The following is a 24,904-nucleotide window of genomic DNA, read 5'->3' as shown; positions in this document are numbered from 1 at the left end:
ACAGAGAGATGAGTTTGGGCTGCTATTGCCTGGTATACAACAGAGAACAATAAATAATTATTAAATTAGCATGAAAAAAGAGAGAATCAAAGGTAGGAAGACAGAAGAAAAGCATGGAAAATTTAAATAGATCAATTTTAAATAAAAAAATTGAAAATGCCATCAAAATTTAGCAAAAAAGAAAAGCCCAGGACCAGATTTTGGATTCTCAGCTGATTTCTGCCAGAACTTTAAAAAGGACTAACACCAATCCTCCTCAAATTATTTGATTAAATAAGAAAGGAGGAAATTCTTACAAACTCATTCTATGAAGTTAGTATCTCCCTGATACCCAAACCAGACAAAGACACATCAAGGAAAGAAAATATCAGACCAATATCCCTGATCAACATAGATGCACAAATTCTTAATAAAATATTGGCAAATTACATACAAAAACATATTAAAAAGGTAGTGCCCCATGATCAAGTAGGTTTCATCCCAGGGATGCAAAGTTGGTTCAGCATACAGAAATCAACAAATGCAATTCAATACATAAATACACTTCAAAAGAAGAATCACATGATTATCTCAACACATGCAGAAAAACATTTAAAAATACAGCATCCATTCATGTTTAAAACACTAGAAAAACTATGGATCGTAGGAACATACCTCAACATTGTAAAAGGTATATACATCAAACTCAAGGCCAACATCATTCTAAATGGAGAAAATTTGAAAGCATTCCCTCTAAAAACTGGAACAAGACAGACATGTCTTCTTTTACCACTTCTATTTAACATATTAGGCAAAAGAAATAAACTAAAGGGATATAAATAGGAAAAGAAGAGCTCAAACTATTTCTAACTGCTGACAACATGATCTTATATTTAGAAAATACAAAAACTTCCACTAGAAAACTACTAGGACTCATAAAAGAATTCAGCAAAGTAGCAGGATATAAAATTAACACTCATAAATCAATTAGTTTCTTATACACTAATGATGAATAAGCTGAAGTAGAAATTAGGAAAACTATCCCATTCACAATAGCCTCAAAAGTATTGAGAATCAATCCAACAAAATAAGTGAAAGACCTCTACAATGAAAACTAAAGAATACTAAAGAAAGAAATTGAAGAAGACCCTAAAACATGCAAAGCTCTCCCATGTTCCTGCATAGGCACAATAAATATTGGCAAAATGGCCCCACTACCAAAAGTGCTATACAGATTTAATGTAATTCCTATTAAAATTCCAATGACATTCTTAATAGAAATAGAAAAAAAACAGTCATGAAATTCATTTGGAAAAATAAGAGGCCTAGAATAGCCAAAGCAATCCTTACTTAGAAAAGTGAAGCAGGAGGCATCATAAGACCTTAAATTATATTACAGAGTTTTAGTAACAAAAACAGCATGGTATTGGCATTAAAACAAGCATGAAGGCCAATAGAACAGAAGATACAGAGACAAACCCACATAAATACAGTTAAACTAGACAAAGGTGCCAAAAATACATTGGAGAAAAGATAGCCTCTTCAAGAAATGGTGCTGGGAAAACTGAAAATCATATGAATCCAAACATTCAACTCAACTTAGGTATTAGAACAGGAACTCTGAACCTATTAGAAGAAAATGTAGGCTCAACATTTCAACATGTCAGCTCAGGAACCAACTTCCACAACTAGGCTCCTAAAGCATAAGAAGTAAAACCAAAAACCAATAAATAGAATGGTATCAAACTAAAAATTTTCTTCATAGAAAAGGAAGCAAGAGTGTGAAGACAGAGCCTACAGAATGTGAGAAAATCTTTTCCACACACACCTCAGATAAGGTGTTAATCTTCAGAATATACAAAAAACTCAAAAAGCTTTATGTGCACACACACACACACACACACACACACCAAAACAAAAATCCAAATAACCCAATGAATAAATGGGCAAAAGAAAAAATGTGAAAGATCAATAAATATATATAAAAATATTAAACATTCCTAGCAGTCAGAGAAATGCAAATTAAAACTACACGGAGATTTCATTTCACTCCAGTCAAAATGGCAATTATTAAGAATACAAGTAACAATAAAGATGTGGGGGAAAGGATACACTCATACATTGCTGGTGGGACTGCAAATTGGTACAATCCCTCTGGAAAGTGGTATGGAGATACTCATAAAAATCTGTAATGGAACAATCATTTCACATAGTTATCTCACTCCTTGGTATATACCCAAAGGAATTAGAATCAGCATACTACAGTTACACAGCCACATTGATATTTACAACAGCTCAATTCACAATAGTTAAACTATGGAACCAACCTAGGTGTTTTTTCTCAGTGAACGGATAAAGAAAATGTGGCATATATACACAATAGAATATTATTCAGTCATAAAAAGAATGACTTTATAACATTTGCAGGTGAATTGTTGGATCTGGAGACTATTATGCTATGTGAAATAAGTAATCCCCTGAAAACAAAGACTGAATGTTCTCTATGATATGTGGATGCTATCACACAACAAGGAGGTGGGAAGAGAATAGAAGTTCATTGTATTAGATAAAGGGGAATTAAAGGAAGGGAGGGGGATAGGAATAGGAAAGATAATGAAATAAATTTGACATAACTTTCCCATGTACATATATGAATATATCACAGTGAATCTCAACATTATGTGCATCCACAAGACTGGGATTCTAATTAGAATAAGATGCACTCTGTTTTTATAAATATGTCAAGACAGACTCTACTGTCATGTATAACTAAAGAAAAAATGGGATTCTCAGCCTTTTTCTGTCTCACAAAACAATGCAAGTATACTTAACTATATTTAGAAATAAAATGTAAAAAAATAATATATAAGTATCCTATAATTTTATCAAATGTAAATACTAACTTTAATATTTTGTTATAATTGTGCAATTGACTTTTCCACAGAACACACGTCCATATTTATTTATTTATTTTTAAAGAGAGAGTGAGAGAGGGGAGAGAGAGAGAGAGAGAGAGAGAGAGAGAGAGAGAGAGAGAGAGAGAGAGAGAATTTTTAAATATTTATTTTTTAGTTCTCAGTGGACACAACATCCTTGTTGGTATGTGGTGCTGAGGATCGAACCCGGGCCGCACGCATGCCAGGCGAGTGCGCTACCGCTTGAGCCACATCCCCAGCCCACACGTCCATATTTAGATATCTGGGTCATAATTGTATTGACCTTTTAAAGTTAAGATGAAATCTTAATAACAGTATAAACATTTATAACAACAGTAACCATTTAAAGTATAGACTTTTGTTTTTTTCAGTGCATTAAAAATGGTATGTAATCATTACCTCTCTTTCTGAAACTTTTAATCACCCCAAACAGAAACTCATATCCACTAAGAAATTACTCTGCATCCCATCTTCCCACAGTTACTTGTGACTTCTAATCAACTTTCTGTTTATATGAAGTTGCCTCTTCTAGATATTTCATATAAATTGCATCATATATTGTGTGGCCTTTTTTGTTGTCTAATTTTATTTGTGTTGCAATATACATCAACACTTCATTACATCCTGTAATATAGACATACCATATTTTTATCCATTCCTCAGCTGATGGACATTTGTGTTGTTTCCACTTTGGGGCTGTTATGAATAAAGGTACTATGGATATTCATGTATTGTTGTGTTTGAACATGTTCTTTCAACTTCCTTAGGTATATACCTAGGAGTGTAATTGCTGGCTCATGTGATAATTCTGTGAATAACTTTTTGTAGAACTAAATAATTATGGGTTTTTTGTCTTTATCTGTCCCAGAATCAATCTGATTCCTTCTGATCACTCTGATGTGATCTCCTCACACTGTTCCCTCCAATGCTCTTCTTTGCAGTCCCTCAATTCCATGAAATTCTCCCCTGCCCTACAGCCTGACAGGAACCCTTGATGCCTTCCTCATCTTCACTCCCATATCTCAAAAAACATAAAGTCCTATTGATTCCATCTCCAAGTGTTTCTTAAATCCATGTTCTTTTTCCACCTGTGTTACTTTCATTCAAGCTCAAGTCATCCTCATCTATCACCTGGCACTCTACAGCCTCCCAGCTTCTCTCCCTGCTACTCTCACTCTTTATACTATAGAGTCTGTTCTTCCATAGACAGTTAGACAGGTGCTGTGAAAAAATGTAATTCAGCCCCAATTAGAACAAAATCCAGGCTTAGTGCCTGGGCCTACAGGGCACTATATGATAAAAACTTTCTCTCCCCATTCACTCTGTTCTTTTTCTTTGCTACTAGAGATTGAACCCAGAGTAACTTTACCTCACAATTACATCCACTGTCCTTTTTTTATCTTGTATATTGAGACAGGACCTTGCTAATTTGCTGAGACTGGCCTTGAATTTGTGATCCTCCTGCCTCAGCCTCCTGAGTTACTGGAATTATAGGCATGTTCCAACACCCCCAGTTGGAACTACATAACTGTTATATATATTGGCTGCACCTCTTTAAATATACACAAGCAATGTATGAGGATTCAAATTTCTCTACATTTTTTACCAGAGTGAAATCTACGGGAAATGTACTAAATTCTTTTTTTAAAAATATTTATTTATTTATTTTGTTTAGTTCTTGGCAGACACAACATCTTTGTTGGTATGTGGTGCTGAGGATCGAACCCGGGTCACACGCATGCCAGGCGAGCGCGCTACTGCTTGAGCCACATCCCCAGCCCCCTAAATTCTTACTTGATCACAAACAGTGGAAGATTTTTAGATCAAGCTCACAAAAGTCTAATTTGAATAATATAAACAGAATTATATTCCCTCAATCAATTCTCAGATTTGAGCCAGTTTACAAACCCAGAATGCATTGAGTGAAGGGGAGGCCAGGGCCCCTTGAGGAAAGGTGCTACTGCACTGCCAAAAGTTATACTATTAATCTTTTTCTAAGCTTTCCATACAGGAACCTGAAACCTTTTACTAGGGTTCCTGTTCATTTGGCAAAAGAAAATGATCAGAACTCTCAGGGATTATTGCACATTGAATTTGAAATGACAGTTATTTTAGCAGATCTGAAATATCATTGTGAGTTTGACAAGTCAGATTAAGGGCTCATGGAGGTCAGGTGATCAAAGGTTTTTTTTTTTTTTTAATTCAAGTCCATCTCCCACTTTGTCCAGTAGGTCCTGGAAGCCATCCTGTGGTACTTATCAGTTCTAGAATGCATAAATGAAATAGACATACTAGTATCTAGAATAATCCCCACACTGGCTCATTGACCTGTGGGTGAAACTATTATGATGGAAAGGCCAACTAGAAAACACTCATAAACTACAGCAATATTGTGTTCCTAGAGGAATTGAAAATTTTAGGGGGGTGGGGATGTGGCTCAAGTGGTAACACGCTTGCCTGGCATCTGTGGGGCACTGGGTTCGATCCTCAGCACCACATAAAAAAAAAAATTAAAGATGTTGTGTCCACTGAAAACTAAAAAATAAATATTAAAACAATTCTATCTATCTTAAAAAAAAGAAAAAGTAAAATTTAGTGCCACTATCAAGGACTTGAAGGATGCAGGGGTGGTGATCCTTACCATATTTCCATTTGACTCACCTATATGTTCTCTGTAAAAGATCTTGCATAGCGACAGAGGACTATCACAAGCTTTACCAAGTGGTGACTCCAATAGCAGCTGCTGTACCAGATGTGACTTCATTGCTTGAGCAAATTAATATACCTCTAGTATCTGATATGAAGCTATTGATCCAGAAAATCTTTTTTTAAATTGAAGCTTGTTAGTAAAACCCACCTAAAGCAGTTTACTTTTAGCTTGTGATATCAGCAGTATACCTTCCCTGTCTTAGCTCAAGGATATATAAATTCTGTCCAGCCCTATGTCATAATTTAGTTTACAGGGATCTTGATCACCTTTTCCTTCTACAAGAGATCACTCTGCTCCTTTACATTGATTATATTGTACTGATTTGATCTAGTGAACAAGAAATAGCAATATGATAGATTACTGGTAAAATATGTGTGTGTCATAGGATGGGTAATAAACAAAAAAAAATATTAAGGGGACTTCTACCTTCATTAAATTAGTTGATGCTGTAGGTCTCTAAAAGTCAAATTCTGATCACTGCTTTGACTACTGTCTATTACAAGAACCATACTCACTGCTGAGGCTGACCTGGAACTTGTGATCCTCCTGCCTCAACTTCCCATCATGGAATGGTCAGTATGTTGTTTTTACTGGTATATGGATTTGCCCTCTGTGTATCTAATGAGTTTGCCAAAACTTCTACTTGTAAACTTATAGAATGCCTTATCCACTGCCACAACATTCTTCACAGCATTGCTTCTTTCATGATAATTCACAGCAAATGAAGTGTGTTAATGCATACCTGCTCATGGAATCCCCTCCCCCTTTTTTGCTATGTTCTTGACCTCACTGAGGCATCTGGCTTGATAGAATGGTGGAATATTATTTTCAAGATACAGTTGTGGTGCTAACCAGAGAGTAACATCTTATAGCTAAAGAAAGAATCTTCAGAAAGCTGTATGTGCTCTGAATCAGCATTCATTTTTTTTTCAGTATTGTTTCCTCCAGAGTCAAGATTTATATTTTCAGGAACAAAGGAGAGGAAGTGGCAGTGAGGCTATTTACTGTTATCCCTGATAAACTATTGGCATTTTCCCCCTTTCCCTTCCTATACCTTTTGTTTTGCTGGTGTAGAGATTTAAAAGTGAGAGACCTTTTCAGTATGAGAAAGGTTTATTCCATTGAACTGGAACTTCAGATGAACTCCCACCCCCTCCCCACCACTTCATACTTCTCATGTCAAAGAAAGGAGTTACTATGCTGGCTGACTTTATTGATCCTGATTACAAAGGGAAAATTGAACTGCTATTCCACAGTGGAAGTAAAGAAGAGAAGAGTATGTCTTTGTTTTAGTCAGCTTTTTCATTTCTGTGACCAAAAAACCTGACAAGAGAAATTGCAAGGAGGAAAAGTTTATTTGAGGGCTTACGGTTTCAGAGTTTTCAGTTCATATATGGCTGACTCCATATAGACACACCAGAATGTGTCAAAAAGATTCTGAAGTCAAATTGAAGGGGCTCCCAATGGACAAATTTAGACCAACATGAACATCAAAAAATATTAATGATTAAAATTGATTAAAACATATCAAAGACAGAAACTTTTAGAGCTCCTGATAACACTCTAAAAACACACTATTGTCTATTTTTTTTTTAGTACCAGAGATTGAACTGAGATTTGCTTAACCACTGATCCACATCCCTCACCCTTTTTAATGTTCTTCATTTTGAGACAAGGTCTTTATAAGTTGCTTATGGCCTTGCTACATTGCTGAGGCTGGCTTTGGACTTGTGATCCTCCTGCCTCAGCCTCCTGAGCCACTGGGATTACAGGCATGTGGCACTTCACCCAGCTATTCTCTATTTTTATGAGACACCTTTTTAAAATTCTACATAGGAGTGAGATAATGTGGTATTTGTCTGGTTTATTTCACTTAATGTAATGTCCTTCAGGTTCATTCACGGTGTTACAAGGCAGAATTTTCTTCTTATGGCCAAATAGTATTCCATTGTGTATATAAAACATATTTTTATCCAATCATCTGTTAATGGACACTTAAGTTGATTCCATATTTTTTATAAATAATGATGCAATGAGTGTGGAAGTGCATATGTGTCTTCAACATACTAATTTCATTTCCTTCTGTTGTATACTCTGTAGAGGCATGGCTGGGTCATATGATAGTTCTAGTTTCAGTTTTTGAGGAAACTCTGTTGTTTTCCACAATGGCCATACTCATTTACATCCCCACCATCACTGAATAAGGGTTTCTCTTATTCCACTTTCTTGTCAGTACTTGTTATGCATTGTCTTTTCATTATAGCCTTATCTACAGGAGTAAGGTGATGTCTTCTTGTGGTTTTGATTTGCATTTTTGCATTTCTCTAATGGTTAGTGATATTAAGCCTTTTTTTCATATCTTTTTTGCCCATTTATATGGTTTCTTTGCACAAATGCCCAAATGCCTTTTTAGGTGGTTTGTTCGTATTTTATTAGATTATTTGAGGTTTGTTTTATTTTTTTTTCTAGTTGATATTAAGTTGTTTCTGTTCCATTCTGGACATAACCTCTTTATCAAATGTATAGTTGGCAAATATTTCTCTTATTCTTTAGATTTTCTTTTTACATGGTTGTTTCTTTGCTGTGCAGAAATATTTTAGTTTGATGCAATACAATTTTTCTGATTTTGCTTTTGTTGAATATAACTTTTGAATTATGATTTTTAAAAATTCTTGCTAAACCACTTTCTTCATAGCCAGGAAGTTAACCAGAGAGAGAGGGGGAGGGGGTAAGAGGTTGGTATCCTACTCTCTCCCCTTCAAGGCCATGCTACCAGTAATCTGAAAAACTCCCATCTCTGAAACTTCTGTCATCTCCTCATAGCACTAAGCTGGGCACCGAGCCTTTAACACATGAACCCTTGGGGAATACTCTAGACCTAACCTATAACAAGGGGGATGTGCTTTCCTTAAGTTAAAAGAAAGTGAACAATTCAGAGATAGTACAATTAAATCCACAATGATATATCACTACATGCCCACTAGAACAACAAAATGAAAAAGATGGTGAGACCAAGGGTTGCCAAGAATGTGGAGCAAGTGGAACTCTCACATGCTCTTGGTGAGAATATAAACTGGAAAAAACACTTGGAAAAAACTGCTTGGCAGTACTAAGTTGAACATATACATGAATCTATAAGTCAAAATGATACTCTTAACTAACATGCCTCTGATAGTTAGCTTTACATTGTTGTGACTAAAATACCTGACAAAGAACTTAGAGAAGGAAAAACTTATTGGGACGGCTCATAGTTTCATAGGTTCACTTCATGGTGGGCTGACTCCATTGCCCCGGGCCCAAGGTGAGTCATAATATCATTGTGGAAGTATTTGGTGAAGGAGCACTTCTCCACTTATGGTGGCCAGGAATCAGAGAGGGGAAGAAGAAGAAAACACAGGGAAGATTAACCTTTCTAGGGTGTGCCTCCAGTAACCCTCTTCTTCCAGCTGTGTTCCACCTGCCTACTACTGTCACCACTCAGTTAGTCCATTCTAACTAGGATGGTGTGATTAGGTCACAGCTTTCACAATTCAATCACTTTACCTTCCAAATATTCTTGCATCAACATAGGAGCTTTTGGAGTCATCTTATGTCCAAACATAACCATGCCAAAAATAAATAAAAATGCAGCTGGAGCTGGAGCTCAGTGGCAGAGCACTTGCCTAGCATGTGTAAGGCACTGGGTTTGATCCTCAGCACCAAATAAAAATAAACAAATAAAATAAAGGCATTCTGTCCATACACAACTAAAAAAAAAAAACTAAAAGAAAATTCATCCAAAAGATATAAACAAGAACATTCATGCCACCCTTATAAATCATAAATAAAAAACTAGGAAAATACCCAATATCTTATGAAATATATAACAACATAATACTTTACAAAAATTAGAATGAAAGCATCTATGACTCTATACAAGTGAATGTTAACCTCATGCCTATTTTATTTCTTGAAAGTTGATCTTTCTTCTAATCTCTCAATAAAGTTTAAAGTAGAAAACTATATGAATAATCCCTATTTTTTTTCTTTTAAGATACTTAGTGTCATCTTCTGTTTTCTGTAGAATAACCTCATAGAAGAAAAAGAAAGTTTCCTTGTAGACCTTAAAAAGTGATTAACTATATTTAAAAGCCAAAGGACAAGATAATAGCTGATGGTCTGACAACTGGATGTGAGTGATTAGGCAAGAATTCTAAATGAATGTTCAGTCTATACCAAATCCCATAACAGTCACTTAGTCACCATAGTAATTATGCTGGCCAAAGAAAAATGGGAAAAATAACCATAATTCAGATTTGGTTTTTAGTAGGCTCTAGAAACTGAAAATACTAACTGGACTACTGGACTTCAGTTGAGGCTGAAATCTCACTAAATCTGTGTGTCCTGATGCTCCTAGGTATCTCAAGCTCTAATTTCCCTGGAAACTTGCATTCCAGGAAATACTTTATATATGATATGCAAGTTTAGGCCAGGTGTGGTGGCAAATGCCTGTAATTCCAGTGGCCCGAGAGACTGAGGCAGGCAGGAGGATCGCACATTCAAAGCCAGCTTCAGCAAAAAGTGAGGAGGCATTAATCAACTCAGTGAGACCTTGTCCCTAAGTGAAATACAAAATAGGGCTATGGATGTGGCTCAGTGGTCTAGTGTACCTGAGTTCAATCCCTAGTACACCCGCCCTCCAAAAAAGATGTACGAGTTTCTTTTGAGATATATTCACTTAGTAAAATAACCTGTGTTGATCAAATTTTCTCTACTGTAACAAATACCTGTGATAATAAGCTGATAAAGAGAAAATATTTATTTTGGTTCACAGTCTTGGAGGTTTCAGTCCACAGTGTGGCAGATCAATTGCTTTTAGGCTTCTGATGGGTGGGCAGCACATTATGGGTATAAAATGTCGTATAGCAAACCATTCATCTCTCATGGCTGGGATGTGAAAAAGAAAGAGGAAGAGATCACAAGGTTTCACAGTTCCCTTTGAGGGCATGACCCAAGTGACTTAAATCTTCCACTAAGTTCCTCCTAGGTTGTTTGCATCACCTCCCAATAGCACCATACTGGGGACTAACTCTTTAACACATGTGCCTTGAGGGACATAAATCTCCTTAACTTCTCCAAACTTCTCCTCCCTATGAACAGAGTGGTTTAGCAAGAATATTTTTTTAAATATATTTTTAGATGTAGATGGACACAATACCTTTATTTTATTTATTTCTTTTTATGTGGTGCTGAGGATCAAACCCAGTGCCTCATACAAGTGAGGCAAGTGTTCTACCACTGAGGCACAGCCTCAGCCCCTTAGCAAGAATTTTTTAAAATCAGAATTCAAAACTTATATTCAACAATGTCACAGATTTAGTGACATTCCTGGCTCTACTAGTAACTAAGCCATTTTTACAAAGTACTTTCCATAATTTCCTTAATTTCTCCAAACTTCGTTTAACTGGCTCTAAATTAGAAGTATTAATTACAGGTTACTTGAAGAAAGGTTAAGATTAAGGGAGATATAACTCTCCAGCACCAAATTATAGCATAACCCAATTTACTAAGTGAGTATACATGAATTCATACTAATAAATAGGGTGATTGGAGAAAAACTGTCTTTATAAAATAATTATAAATAATATGTATAACTACCAGTCCTCCCTGAGGTCAAGCTTAATTCTGCCTCCTATCCTTGACAGCATAACTAACTTAGTGACTCACTTTTATAAAACAAAGTAGGTAAATGGGAAATACTGTACACTGAAGAAACATGACAAACAGCACAATAATCAAGGGACAAAAGTTATTAATACTGGTGACATTATGTGTGTATCTTGTAAACACAGATCTGATGGTAAACCTCAACACTAGTATTCTTTCTCAAAACACATAGCCAGGTGTAATCATGAGAAAAACAACAGATGACACTTTACTCATCAGGGTCAGTCTGGCAGTCTTCAAATGGTGAAAGAGAAAAAAACATATGACCTAGTAATTCCACTCTTGGTACATACCCAAAAGAAATGAACATACCTGTATACATAAAATCTGTAAACAAATGTATGTAAAATCATTATGCTTATTACACAAAAAGTGGAAATAACCCAAGTACTCATCAACAGATGAGTGCATAAAGAAGATGTGCTATATCCACATGATATATTTTTTGGCTATTAGAAGGAATGAAATTCTGACATGCTACAACATGGATGAATCCTGAATACATTGTATCAAGTAACAGAAGTTAGAGAAAAAAGATCAAATGTTGTATGATTCCATTTATACAAAATATTCAGACATACATAAACAGAAACCATATCTGCAGTTCCTGGAGTGGGGGTGTGTGTAGGCATTGACAGAATTGTGCATTCAAGCACAATTGGACCACTTTGGAGTGACAGAAACATCTAAAATTGATTATCATGATTGTTGCAGTATACATTAACTGAAATGTATCATACTGTACCATCAAGATGCATGAATTAAAAAATTTATTATATGTGTGTAAGGTGTAAAACATGATGTTTTGATGCCCATGTACATATTGAAATATTTATTATAATCTTGCATCATATTAGCATATCCTATATTACCCAATTTTTTGGTACAAGAGCACCTAAAATATAATATTCCAGCAAAAATATTAAATATAATACTATTATCTATAATCCTCATGTTGTACATTAGAGATCTAGAATTATTTTGGCTGCATATCTATGACTTCCTACTTTGACTTATATATTTTTTTATTTCTTTCACTCCATAATATATAGTTTAATTGCCCATAAATATATTATAATTCTTAAAAATACATGATACTGCCAGGCACTGCAGTGCATGCCTGTAATCCCAGTGGCTGAGGAGGCTGAGGCAGGAGCATTGCATGTTCAAAGCCAGCTATAGTAAAAGCATGGCACTAAGCAACTCAGTGAGACCCTGTCTCTAAATAAAATTCAAAATAGGGCTGGGGATGTGGCTTAGTGGGTGAGTGCCCCTGAGTTCAATCCTTAGTCCCCTTCCCATAAATTCTGTGGGCTTCCCTTAGTATCAAAACAGTCCATTCTAAAGGGAAGAGGCTGAACTGGTGATGTAGATCAGTGGTAGAGTGGTTGCCTAGCATGTGTGAAGCCCTGGGTTCAATTACAAGCAATGCAAAAAAAAAAATTAAGGGAGAAGCTTATTGGTGGATTGATACAAAACTAGAAAATCTCTTTTCCAGTGTCCTGGTTGATTGCAATGAAGGCAGACATCTCAGAGTAAAGAATTTCTTGTTCTAGGATCTCTTGTTTGTAGTTTAGAATAAGGATGAGAAGGCCCATTTGATCTTGACCACTGTAACTGTTATAACTGGAGAGACATACATACATATGTTGACCTTTTATTTTTTAATATAATTTTAGTTGTAGATGAACACAATACCTTTATTTTTATTTATTTATTTATTTATTTATTTATTTATTTTTATGTGATGCTGAGGATCAAATCCAGGACTTCACACATGCAAGGTAAGCACTCTACCACTGAGCTAAAACCACATCCCCAGCCTTTTATTTTTTTTTGGTTCTAGAGTGGTCTCAAAATGATCACTTAAGGTCAAAATTATATATATATATATATATATATATATATATATATATATACACACACACACATACATAAAATTTATAATTTTATATTTATAACAAATAATTTTATATTCAGGACTTAGCCCTACAATTTTCTTGGAATCTTCTCTTATGTGTGAAATACATAGATAGATATAGATACAGATATATTTTTGTATCACACTTAACTGCCTGGCATGGTGGTGTATGTCTGTAATCCCAGCAACCAGGGAGATTGATGCAGGGGGATTCCCCCCACCAGTACCAAAAAGAAAAATACATAAACTAGAATAAATCTGTAACTCCTCAGCTTTTTTTTCTAAATTAGGAGACTAACTCAAGACAAAGATGGAATCAATTTATATGGAAAACATTTTACAACAGTTTCAGTCCTTACAGGGAGGACTGAAATATGACTGGGAATATGTTATATTTCAAGTTCAGGATATTTTACAAATATTTTTAAATAGACTTTATCATATGAAGCTGGCCCAGCATTTTCTTTTCCTTTATTGTGTGTGTGTGAGTGTGTGTGTATGTCTGTTCAAGAATGTGTAATTGTAACTCATGTAATCCCAGTGGCTCAGGAAGCTGAGGTAGGAGGATATCAAGTTCAAAGCCAGCCTCAGCAATTTAGTGAGGCCCTAAGCAACTTAGAGAGACCCTGTCTTAAAATAAAAATATTTAAAAAGTTTTGGCAAAGTCATTCAGTGGTTAAGCGCCTCTGGGTTCCATCCCTGGTACAAAAAATGTATAATTTACAGATTACTATTTTATAGAAAAAAATTTAGGAATTGAATTTAAAAAGTTTTCATTAAGTCTTCTAACTTCTTTTGCCCTTCTCATGAGGAGGTTTTAGGGAGATATTTAATAATTTCCTCAGGATTGTCCCATTTTTCTACTATCATACATTTTCAAGATTTGTCAAGCCCGAATATCATATGAACAAATTGGTAATGGAAATCCTGGATTGTAAGCTCATATGAGCATTTTAAACATCTCAGTAAATTTTCGAGCATTTTTTTGTTTGTGAAGTCCTTTATAATGGCCCTAAACTCAGTTTTAGGCTACAGAGTAAAGGCAGGACTTCATGATCAGAAGGCCTCACTTTATAAGACAGAAGTCTAACTTATCTCTTTTTTGTCATCTTCAAGATAGAGTAATTGAGCCAAAAATTTAATGGTTAGAGTATTAAGGTAAAGATAGATAAACAGAAGGAACAGATAATCTAGCTAATGTATAGTCCTTTTTCCTAATGTCCTGTTTGTTATTTAAGCTTTTCATTTAAGGAATCTTTTAGGGAGGCAATTTTTTTATTGATTCAATCTTTTTAAAACCTCCTGCGTACCAATTAAACATTGCATTTCAATCTCTTTTCTTTTCTAAAGTCCTTTAGGTCAATTAAAACTTCTCCTTTGTGGCTACATTAAATTGAAATGGTCTCTAGGAAGATTAACCCATTTCTCTAAAAATACACACATTCTGGGCCTTTAATTCCTATACATGAAATTAGCTGGAGCTTTAGGAAGTAAATCCTGAACTCCTTGGATTGAGATAAACCCATTATCAATAAGGTACCTACCTGAGGGCTTTAACTGAATCCAATCCAGTTAATTATCAGATCTAATCTGATCCTATACCCAGTGCAGCCCAAAATTGCTCAAATAAATTTGGAGCACTCAGAACACAGATTAGTGGGGCTCAGAATCTGAGTGAAAACTCACCCATGACCTCTAATTGCAAACGAGAGAACAGTGAGCATAACAGGTTTTGCAGGTACCTTGCCTATTCACCTAGTGTTCCTAGGGGCCATTGGAATTTTATTCTGAATCCTCACTTCTGACACGGAACCTGTTAAAAAAAAGCTTCATACAAATGAAATTTAATAGAGTTTAATTGAATAAAGAACAAATCAGGTGGACATAAAAATATCAGGATCACTACCAAAGTATGGAAATTTCCAAAAAGCTTTGGCCTATACAATAGATTTCATGTATTTCTCTCTCTCTCTCTCTCATCCCTTACCTGTTATCAGGTCTCATAGTTGAGACTTTCACTACTACAATTCTGACTAATCACCAAAGGGTATCACTCTACCTTCCCTATAGGTTCTTTTTCTCCAATTCAGAAGGCATACTTTTTATAAACATGTCTTTCCTCAAAGCAGACTATAAAGCCATAAGAACAGTGTAAATTCAAATATCTTTTAAAATTGTATGTATAAGAATAATGAAAATTTCTGTTTCTTTTTACTCCTATATCTACAAATTCACATTAATATAAAAATCTGAAAAGAAATATACACTATTGTTTCCTGCTCACTCCTATATGTAATTAATTTATGAAATCAGGTAGGTGGTTTACTTTGTGCTGGGCACCTTCAGTCCAATTCTATATGTGCATTCCACACATTTCTGTATTTCTAGATCTGTATGACTAGAAATGTCCACTGGGAGAAACAGATGTTGCAGCTGACCCCATGGTTTGTGACCTCAAATTGATTCCATTCCAGGCTAGTTTAATCCAACAGTTACCCTGAGTCCTGGAAAATCGGAATCTAAACAGGAAATGATGTGACCTAGTGGAGAAAGGTTGTACTGTGGGAAATAGAGGTGCTAACAGTCTAGCTTCTCATGACAAATTCTCACTCACAGAGAGTGAAGGACGAAGTAACCCTTGTGTAGATGCAATCTTGGTTCTTGTCATGGGCAGAGAAACACAGGTTTTTCCCTTTTCCTTTAGCCCTTTACTAGGTCAGAGTAGTGAATTTCTGATCTGTCTTTGTGTCTGTCTACATCCCCTTCCCCTTCTCCTCTTCCCCTTCTTCTCTTCCCTCCTCCTCCTCCTTCTCTTCCTCTTCCTCTTCTTCTTCCTTTTTTCCTCTTCTTTCTTCTCCTTCTTCCTCCCCTCCTCCTCCTCCCCCCTCCTCCTTCTTTTTTTTCCTCCTCTTTTCCTCTTCCTCCTCCTTTTCCTTCTTCTACTTGGGATTTATCTATGAGGGGATTTATCATTGAACCATATTCACAGGCCTTTTTATTTTTTTATTATGAGACAGAGTCTCACTAAATTGCTGATAGCTTCACTAAGTTGCTGAGGCTGGCCTCAAACTTCCTATCTTCCTGCCTCAGCCTCCTAACTCATTAGGATTACAGGAGTGTGCCACCACACTTGGATTGTCCCTCCCATTTAATCTTCTGAGGTTATATGGAATTTGTACTCCATGTAAGTCCTCCTTTCCCATTTGGGGAAGTGGATCAAGATCCACAACAGATAAAAAAAAGTAGAGACCAAATTCTGAAAAACAAGCACAAGACTAAGACTTCTGTATGTACGTAATTATCTTGATTTGGTGAAATGGCTTTCACAATTTCTCACATGATATTCACTTTCCCTCAATGTTTCTCTTAAATAATCTGTAAGTAAATAGGCATTCTCATGAATTTTTTGGAGCTAATGTCAAATGGTACAACCCCCATGGAGGGGATTTGGTGCTATATAATAAAATTATATAGGTATTTACTCTCAGAACCAGCAATAGCTAAAATAGATATTCTATCTTATATTCTATTAATCTATCCAAAAAACAATGCAAAAGACAAAAGGCACAAATAAGTGCAAAATTATTTATGATAGAACAATTCACAATAGCAGAAGGCTAGAAACATGACAAATGCCTGCCAATTATAGGCTGGTTGAGTAATCTAATATGCATCTATATCCTAGAGTATTATGCAGGTATAAAAAGCAGGGAGGAGTCTATATATACTGATATCAGTGATCTTAAGGATACATTGTTAAGTAAAAACAAGATATAAAAAGTGTAGAATTGTGTCTTTTAGTATAATAGCCACTAGCAAAAGCAGTAATTTAAAGTAAATTATAAATCAGTTCTTCAGTTGCACTCACCACATTTTCACATACTCAACAGCTGAGGCAGCTAGTGGTTACTCTGTTGGACAGTTCAGAAGCAGAACATTTTGATTTCATCAGAAAATTCCATGTGTATAGCCTATACACTTATAATACTTGTTTATATTTTTAAAAACTGGAAGGTTTTAACAAAAATGATATATAAAAAACAATTAGAGAGGAGCCACACAGTATGAAAGCAGATGATGCTTATTCCATTAAAATATAATACATATTTACTGGTTCCATGAATGGAAAACAGCAAGAAACAATGACAACCCAGCAGCAATGAGCAAATCTAGTCCTCAAATTGAATTTTCTGAAACTGTATCCCAGAAAAAAGAACCAGGCTCCCTTAGAAAGTGATTGATTCCAGATCTATTGTCAGAATTTCACCAGATAATTCTAGACCATACTGCCATGCCAGATAGCATATCAAAAGACTCAGAAGCTGGGCTGGGGCTGTAACTCAGTGGCAGAGCACTTGTCTGGCACATATGAGGCACTGAGTTCGATCCTTACCACCACATAAAAATAAACAAATAAAATAAAGGCATGCTGTCCATCTACAGCTACAAAAAAGTAAAAATAAATAAATAAATAAATTTTAAAAACACTCAGAAGCGAACTAAAGGGGTTCCCACTGGACAAACAAGAATATTCTGAATGTGAAAATATTAGTGACTGAAATAGATTAAAACACATTGACTATGTAAATATATGTGACTCCATGACATTAAAAAAAGAGCTCCTGTTTAGAAGCTCTTAGGTAAATAATTCAATGTTTTGAAAAGATGAAATACTTCAAAATCATTGAACACTCATCCAATAGTTCCTCTGCATATCATACCTCAATATAACCTAAGAGTTGAGGAGAAGTTGCTTTTAGAGATGAATCACAGCTAATGAATTCATAAGAAATCAAGATTATGACATTATTGTTTTTATAACCTTTGATAAAGTGCAGATCTAGGTATAAATATGCAGAGGCTGCAAAACCATGAAGTGAGAGATATGGAAAATTTTATAATGGATGTAATTAGTCTGACAGCCCTTGAATCCAGTGATCAAGTTCAAGTACACAGAAGGAGTGACAACCAGACCAAATCAGCCTCCAGGTGTAACAGTGTAGAAATAGTCAACACCAATATGAGGTATTCTTGTCAAAAACCCTGAATCTAAACAAGTCTCAGATTTAATAACCAATTTAAAGGAAAGAGGAGAAACCAAAGGAACATAAACAACACAATAAGGTTACTATCAGAAAAATTCACATGACAAAATAAAACAAATTTCTTAAGTAAATAGATACAATAGGTAAAAATTGGATGGGCAGATCATCTTTAGATTAAAGGAGAATCAATACTATACAGAGAGCTAAAGTAAAGGGAAGTTAAAATTGAAACAAGAAGATATCTCCATATGTCCAGAAAGAAAAAAGATGGAAAATACCAAATATTTATGAGGATGTGGAGTAGTTGGACACTTAACACTACCAATAAGGATACAGATTAGAACAACCCCTTCAGAAAAAGTTTGACGCCATCTACTGATGGCAGATAAACTCCACTGGTTGACTGATGTCAAAAATAAATGGGAATAAGTGACTATCTAAAATTTTGTACAAGAACATTCATGGCATCAGTATTTATAAGAATTCAAAAATTGAAAAATGCATACATCTTCATTATGTATGGGGTGCAATTATCTAAACTATGTAATTCTTATACTATAAACCAATGAAAATGAACAATCTATAAATAGAGAGGGCAAAATGTAAATCACAAACATTCTGTTGATTCAAAAAAGCCAGACACAAAAGAATACATGCCATGTGATTCCAGGAACTTTTACTATTCTCTTATATAACCTGCAGGTTGATCTCAGATAACTACATGCTCTACGTCCTTAAGAAATGATTTGCTACATATAGGAATAGAATTAATGCAGCCTCTGATAAAAAAAATCAACTGAGTGAGAGAAAGGAGACATACCTGGGCTACAGTGCCAGCTCTAACCCAATAGCTCTAGATGACCTTGGATAAATATCATCTGCTCCACCTGTCACCGAGGGTCAGACCAGCCTTGCTTACCAATCAACAAAGTCTAGAGCACAGTTAAATGTGATTTCCATCAGGAAAAGCACTCTGAGTTCATAAAAGGGAATATAATTTGCCATAGAAATCCAAAGAATTACTTTAATGGCCAAATTTTCTAGTGTAACATAACTGTGATGATTATTACATTTTAAAAATAATCATTACTCTTTTGTTTCTATGACTATTACCTTTCGATAATAATTTGTAAATAAACACCATCTGATACATGGAAAAATGGCTACTAAAGGATAATTTTCACACAAAGAAATAAGATTCTGATATATAATATTAAACATGATGGGCTGATATGATTCAACAAATGTTTCTTCTTCTTAAGTATACTGGTCAGGAGTGGAGGCTCTGCAGACAAACTAGGGACCAATCCTTGTTCTTCAATATTGTGTGACTCTGAATACTTTTATCTCACTTTAAAGTCATTCAAAGGCCCCATCTGTAGAATCTGGATTATGCAGTACTTTCAAAGAAAAGAAAATGCTCTTAAATAATTGCTTTGTGCTTTCGTTTTACAAGGATAAATAGTCAATATCCTATTATTTAAAAAATATTTTGCATAGATATTGGGATACCTGGCTGTCTATGACCTTGGGAGAGGGAAGGAACTACTTTCTGCCTCAGCTTTTTCTTCTGTAAAAAAATTAGGAAATCAAATTTTCCTACCTCAAGGGTTATTGTTTTGAGATTACTCAAGTTAGTACATTAATGTACTTAGAATATTACTAGGTACTCAGTAAAGGATTAATATTGCGATCTGTGACATAAATACTTGCAAGTTGAGATTTTAATTTTATGCTATTTATTTTTAAATTGCCATAAATTGCATTTACTTATTTTTACAACATGATATTTTGAAGTATATATACATTTCAAATGATTAAATCAAGTTAATTAACATATGCATTACCTCACATAGTCATAATATTTTTTAAAAATCACTTAACATCCACTTTCTTAGCATTTTTAAAGAATACAATATATGTCATCAATTATAGTCACTATGCTATACAGTAGATCTTTAACTTTAATTTTGTTATCTTTTTAACATCTTCCCGACACTTCTCAAACTGTCCCAGCTTCTGTTATTCTCTGTATTTCTGAGATCAACATTTCTAGATTCCACATGTAAGATCATGCAGTACTTGTCTTATTTAAGATCATGCAGTACTGGCTTATTTCACTTAACATGATATACTCCATTTTCATATATGTTGTTGCAAATGACAATATTTCATTTTTTTGTGGCTGGATATTATTTTATTCCCCCTTTTCTCTTACTTACACACACACACACACACACACACACACTTTCTGTGCTCATTCAACTGTTTATGGACACTTTATGGATTGATTACATTTCTTAGTAATTGTTAATATATCTGCAACAAATATAGGAATGTGGATATTCTTTCCATACATTGGTTTCATTTATTTTGGATATATACTCTATATTGGAATTGGTGGATCATGTGACAGTTTTATTTTTAATTTCTGATGGAAACTTCATACTGCTTTCTATAACAGCTTTAATAATTTACATTTCTACCAAGAGTGTGCAAAGGTTCTTTTCCTTCACATCCTCATCAATACTTGTTATCTTTTGTCTTTTTATTATAGCCATTTTAACAGGAGTGGTACGTCATCATGGTTTCAATTTGCATTTTCCTGATGATTAGTGATGTTGAGCATTTTTATATAACTGTTGACCATTTGTATATCTTCTTTGAAAAATGTCTATTAAGGTCTTTTGCTCATTTTCAATTGGGTTATTAGCTTTCTTGCTATTGGATTATTTGAATTCCTTTATCAGAAGTACAGTTTGCAGCTTTGAAGTTCTCTTTTTACTCTGTCCATTTCTCTTTATCTGTGCAGAAACTTTTTAATTTGGTATACTACTATTTGTCTATTTTTGCTTTTGTTGCTTGTGTTTTTGATGTCACATCCAGATAAAAATTGCCTGAATCAATGTCAGGAAATTTTACCCTTAGTTTTCTTCTAGTGCTTTCACAGATTCTGTTTACAATTAAGTCTTTGATCTACTTTGAGTCGATCTTTTATATGGTGTGAAGTAAAATCTAATCCATTCTTCTGTATGTGGATATTCAATTTTCCCAATATCATTTATTGAACTGAAAGATATTTTCCCATTGTATGTTCTTGGCACCTTTGTAGGAAATCAGTTGGATGTAAATATATGAATTTATGTCTCAGCTCTCTATTATATTCCACTGGTCTGTGTCTTTTTATGCCAGTATCATGCTGTTTTGATTAGTATAGCTTCACAGTATATTTTGAAATCAATATGAATTATGTATTAGTCTTTCAATCATCTTCCTGTCTGCACATTACCAAAGTGCTTTTCTGTTCAATCTCTTTTCTGAAGAGATAAAACAAAGTTTATACATGCATGAGGTATGAAAGCACTATCATTTATGTTAACTAGTCCAACTCTTTCATTTTACAGATAAAGAAACTGAGACTCTGAAAAGTTTAATGAAAAATATAGGAGCAAAATCGAGTCTAGTATGCATGACACTACACCTGTGACCTTTCTATTGGTTTGAAAAACTCAAACATACATATTTTTCTATGAACTGTACAACTGCACATACAGCTGTTAATTATAGTATAATTAAATAGTGACACATTTAGTGAAATAAATAAAATATATTTTGTTAATTATTATTATTGGTATTGTAAGTATAGTGATTGGTCTTGATTTAAGGGCAATTGGTTCACAGTTGGTACCTTTGAGGGAGTTTATTTCCCTACAACAGAAAAAGAAATCAATTTAAACTATATATTCAATAAAGTATTTTATCTCTAAGCTATAAATGAATATATTTGGATTTTGTTAAGCTTTTACTGTAAATAAAATTAATTTATTCAGAAAAGGAAATGAGATATAAGTTGTTGGCAGCTTGAAAATTAGTCACTTTCATTTAATATGAAAAAAACCTCTTCTAGGAATGATAGAAAGGATGCAGGGTACCAAAACTATAATGTAAATTATAAGTTAAAATTGATTAATCTATAATCTCAGGTGTAAGATTAAAAAATAACCTTCAATAGTCAGAAGATATGAGTTAAAGTTTTAACTCCATTACTTTCTAGTTTTTAACCTTGAAGCAATGCAATAAACTGAATTTCAGTTTCTTCATCTGCAAAGAGCTAACACTTGCACCTGGTAACTCCTTAGATTATTGAGAATAACATATGATAAATATACATGAGAGTATTTTGTAAGTGAAAAATCATACAACTATTATCATTATCATGGTAACGATTAAAATGGGGACCTAAAGAGCATTGTAAATAATTACTACTTAGTAGCACTAGACATACTCACTAAACAAACTTAACTCAGAGGGTAAACTATGCAAACACTTTCAATTTTCAATGATAATGCTAAAACATCATACAGGAACATACCACAAAGTAACCTTTACAGAGAAAGCACTGAAAGACATACAGTTGGTTGACTTAAGAGACTTTTAAATGAGTTAGAATGATTTACAGCCCACAGAAAAGTATTTGATCTTTACATGGTGAAAGTTGTTAGTCACCCACAAGAAAATCAAGCACTATAGGCAATTCCAAGACTAATGTCATAAAATTTTGTCACTTTTGTTTGTTTTGTAAACCAGGCTTCTAGCTGGCAACCATGCTACATTTTTCCAGTAATCCAGCATACCCTATAAGAGATTAGAAAACTTCAACTTCTTAATAACATTCAATGTGAACTTGTACAAATGCTAGGCATAAAATAACAAATGTTTATAATTCTACAGGCATCCAAAAGTTCCCTTCAAATTCACTTTGATTCATTAAAGAATAATGGAAATATAGGAACACATACACACACAAAATTATTATGCAATTGTCTTATTTTTATAAGATAATATTCCACTCTGGTAGCCTTTTGTTTTGTTTTTGGTTGTAAAATTAATTTAAGTAGCCCATTACCTTTTATATCAAATATGCCTTTTGATGTTTGCTGTTGTAGCAAAAAAAAAAAGAGAGAGAGAGAAAATCTTAAAAAGGTAAAAAGCAAAAGAAAAACATTCAAGACAAATGAAATAATTCATTCTGTATAAAATGTGGTGTTTCAAATGCAGAATAATTTAATAACTCTTGGTTATTTCATATGCATCTGGAAATGGGACAGATACACGTCCTGTTCCTGTCACAAGAGGCAGAATTCCAGCATTTGGTACAACGTTCCAAGATAAGGTCAAAGTGACATTCCTGTTTCCCTTGAGACCATTTCCATCATCAAAGAAAAAATATTTTGTCTTCATATCTTTCAATAGCAGCTTCGGATTATCACCTCTCAGAACAATCTTGTCCCAAAGGACCACTTGATTCACAGCATTATTTTTTGTTGAATATTCCGCTGATAAATAAACAAACAGCTGCTTAACATTCCAATCGAAAGTATTCTCCAGATCCGCAGTGATATGAAATGTAATGAATCCCAGATCACTTCTTTTTCTGGGTCCAGTGAAGTCTTCTACATTTTTCAGCAGGATCCGCGAAACGTGCAAACGCACCGGGGCGCTCCTGTCTTTGAAAGCTGTGGTGATGAAGCAGCCCAAGGTGAGCGCCGCCATCACGCTCAGCGAGAAAGCGAACAGTGAGTTCGCCCGCGATAAAATCGAGTTCATCTCGACCTTCTCCCACGACCCTGTCTCCACAGGCACACCAGGGTCTGGGCTCTGGTTCCCCCTGCGCACTTGCTCCTTGTGATTTTAGCTGACTGCTAGGCAGGCGTTCCCTGAGCGTGCGCCAACCCGATTTTTTTTTTCTTTTTCCAAGTCACTAGTTTACAGTACAAGCACTGTTCAATGTATTTAGAATGTCAGAGGCGCTTAGTATAACTGATGTCAGAAAACACCAACTCTATTTCTCCATGTGGCTGACAGAGCCCAGGGCTCCTTTTTGATTCTGCCTTATTCCCACAAGGACACACAGCCACTGGAGATAGACTGCCTTATCTCCGGACACGCCCTGTGTAGGTGCATTTCCTCTCTGCACACGCCACTAGTTCTATCCACCCTATTCCCTCCCCTGAACTTCAGCAATATTCAAATGATTGTTTGCACAGGCTATTTTGTAGTCCATTCTCCACACAGCAGCCAGAGTTACCTTTTGACAAGAATCAGATTCTTTCACTCCCAAACTCTAACCCTTCACACTCAGAACAAAACCCAAACTCCCTTTGTGGACCGAACCCTAGAGCTCCCGGTTGCCCTTTGCACTTCACCTCCCACTAGTCTACATATTGACTGCCAGGCTGCCAACACTGAATTTTTCCTCTGTTTCTTGATCAGCTGATGTCCATGAACAGCGCAGGGACACTGATGAAATTACTGATTCATGCCTGGCTTCTTCTTGTCCTTTGGACTCAGCTCAAATACCACTTCCTGAGAAGGAGCTTCACTGACAACCCCATCTATCATAATCCTTGTTCCCTGATTTTCTACTCTATTTATGTGTATTATTATCTTCAAATCAGAAATCACCATATGAGATTGTTCTTTTTAATGATTTGTTTCCCTGCTAATCCTCACTATTTCCAAATTAGAATGTTAGCTCCAGAGATTCTGCCTATCTTGTTCTTTGCTCTGTTTCCCTAGTGCCTAGATCTTAGTCTCATATATGAAT

At 34.9% G+C, this 24,904-nt stretch overlaps 1 protein-coding gene across 1 annotated transcript; it reads right to left on the bottom strand.

Moving 5' to 3' along the window:
• Nucleotides 1-20,471: 20,471 nt before the first annotated feature.
• LOC101975415 (signal peptidase complex subunit 3) lies at nt 20,472-24,549 on the bottom strand. The gene has a single exon (XM_040283072.2). It carries the CDS (start codon nt 23,902-23,904, stop codon nt 23,362-23,364), a length of 543 nt encoding a protein of 180 aa, XP_040139006.1. The 5' UTR covers nt 23,905-24,549; the 3' UTR covers nt 20,472-23,361.
• Between the last annotated feature and the right edge of the window lie 355 nt (nt 24,550-24,904).

Source organism: Ictidomys tridecemlineatus, chromosome X, assembly GCF_052094955.1.
Source record: "Ictidomys tridecemlineatus isolate mIctTri1 chromosome X, mIctTri1.hap1, whole genome shotgun sequence".
In the NCBI taxonomy this organism is placed as follows: Eukaryota; Metazoa; Chordata; class Mammalia; order Rodentia; family Sciuridae; genus Ictidomys; species Ictidomys tridecemlineatus.
Note: the sequence above shows the minus strand (reverse complement) of the source record. Positions and strands in the feature narration are given on the sequence as shown.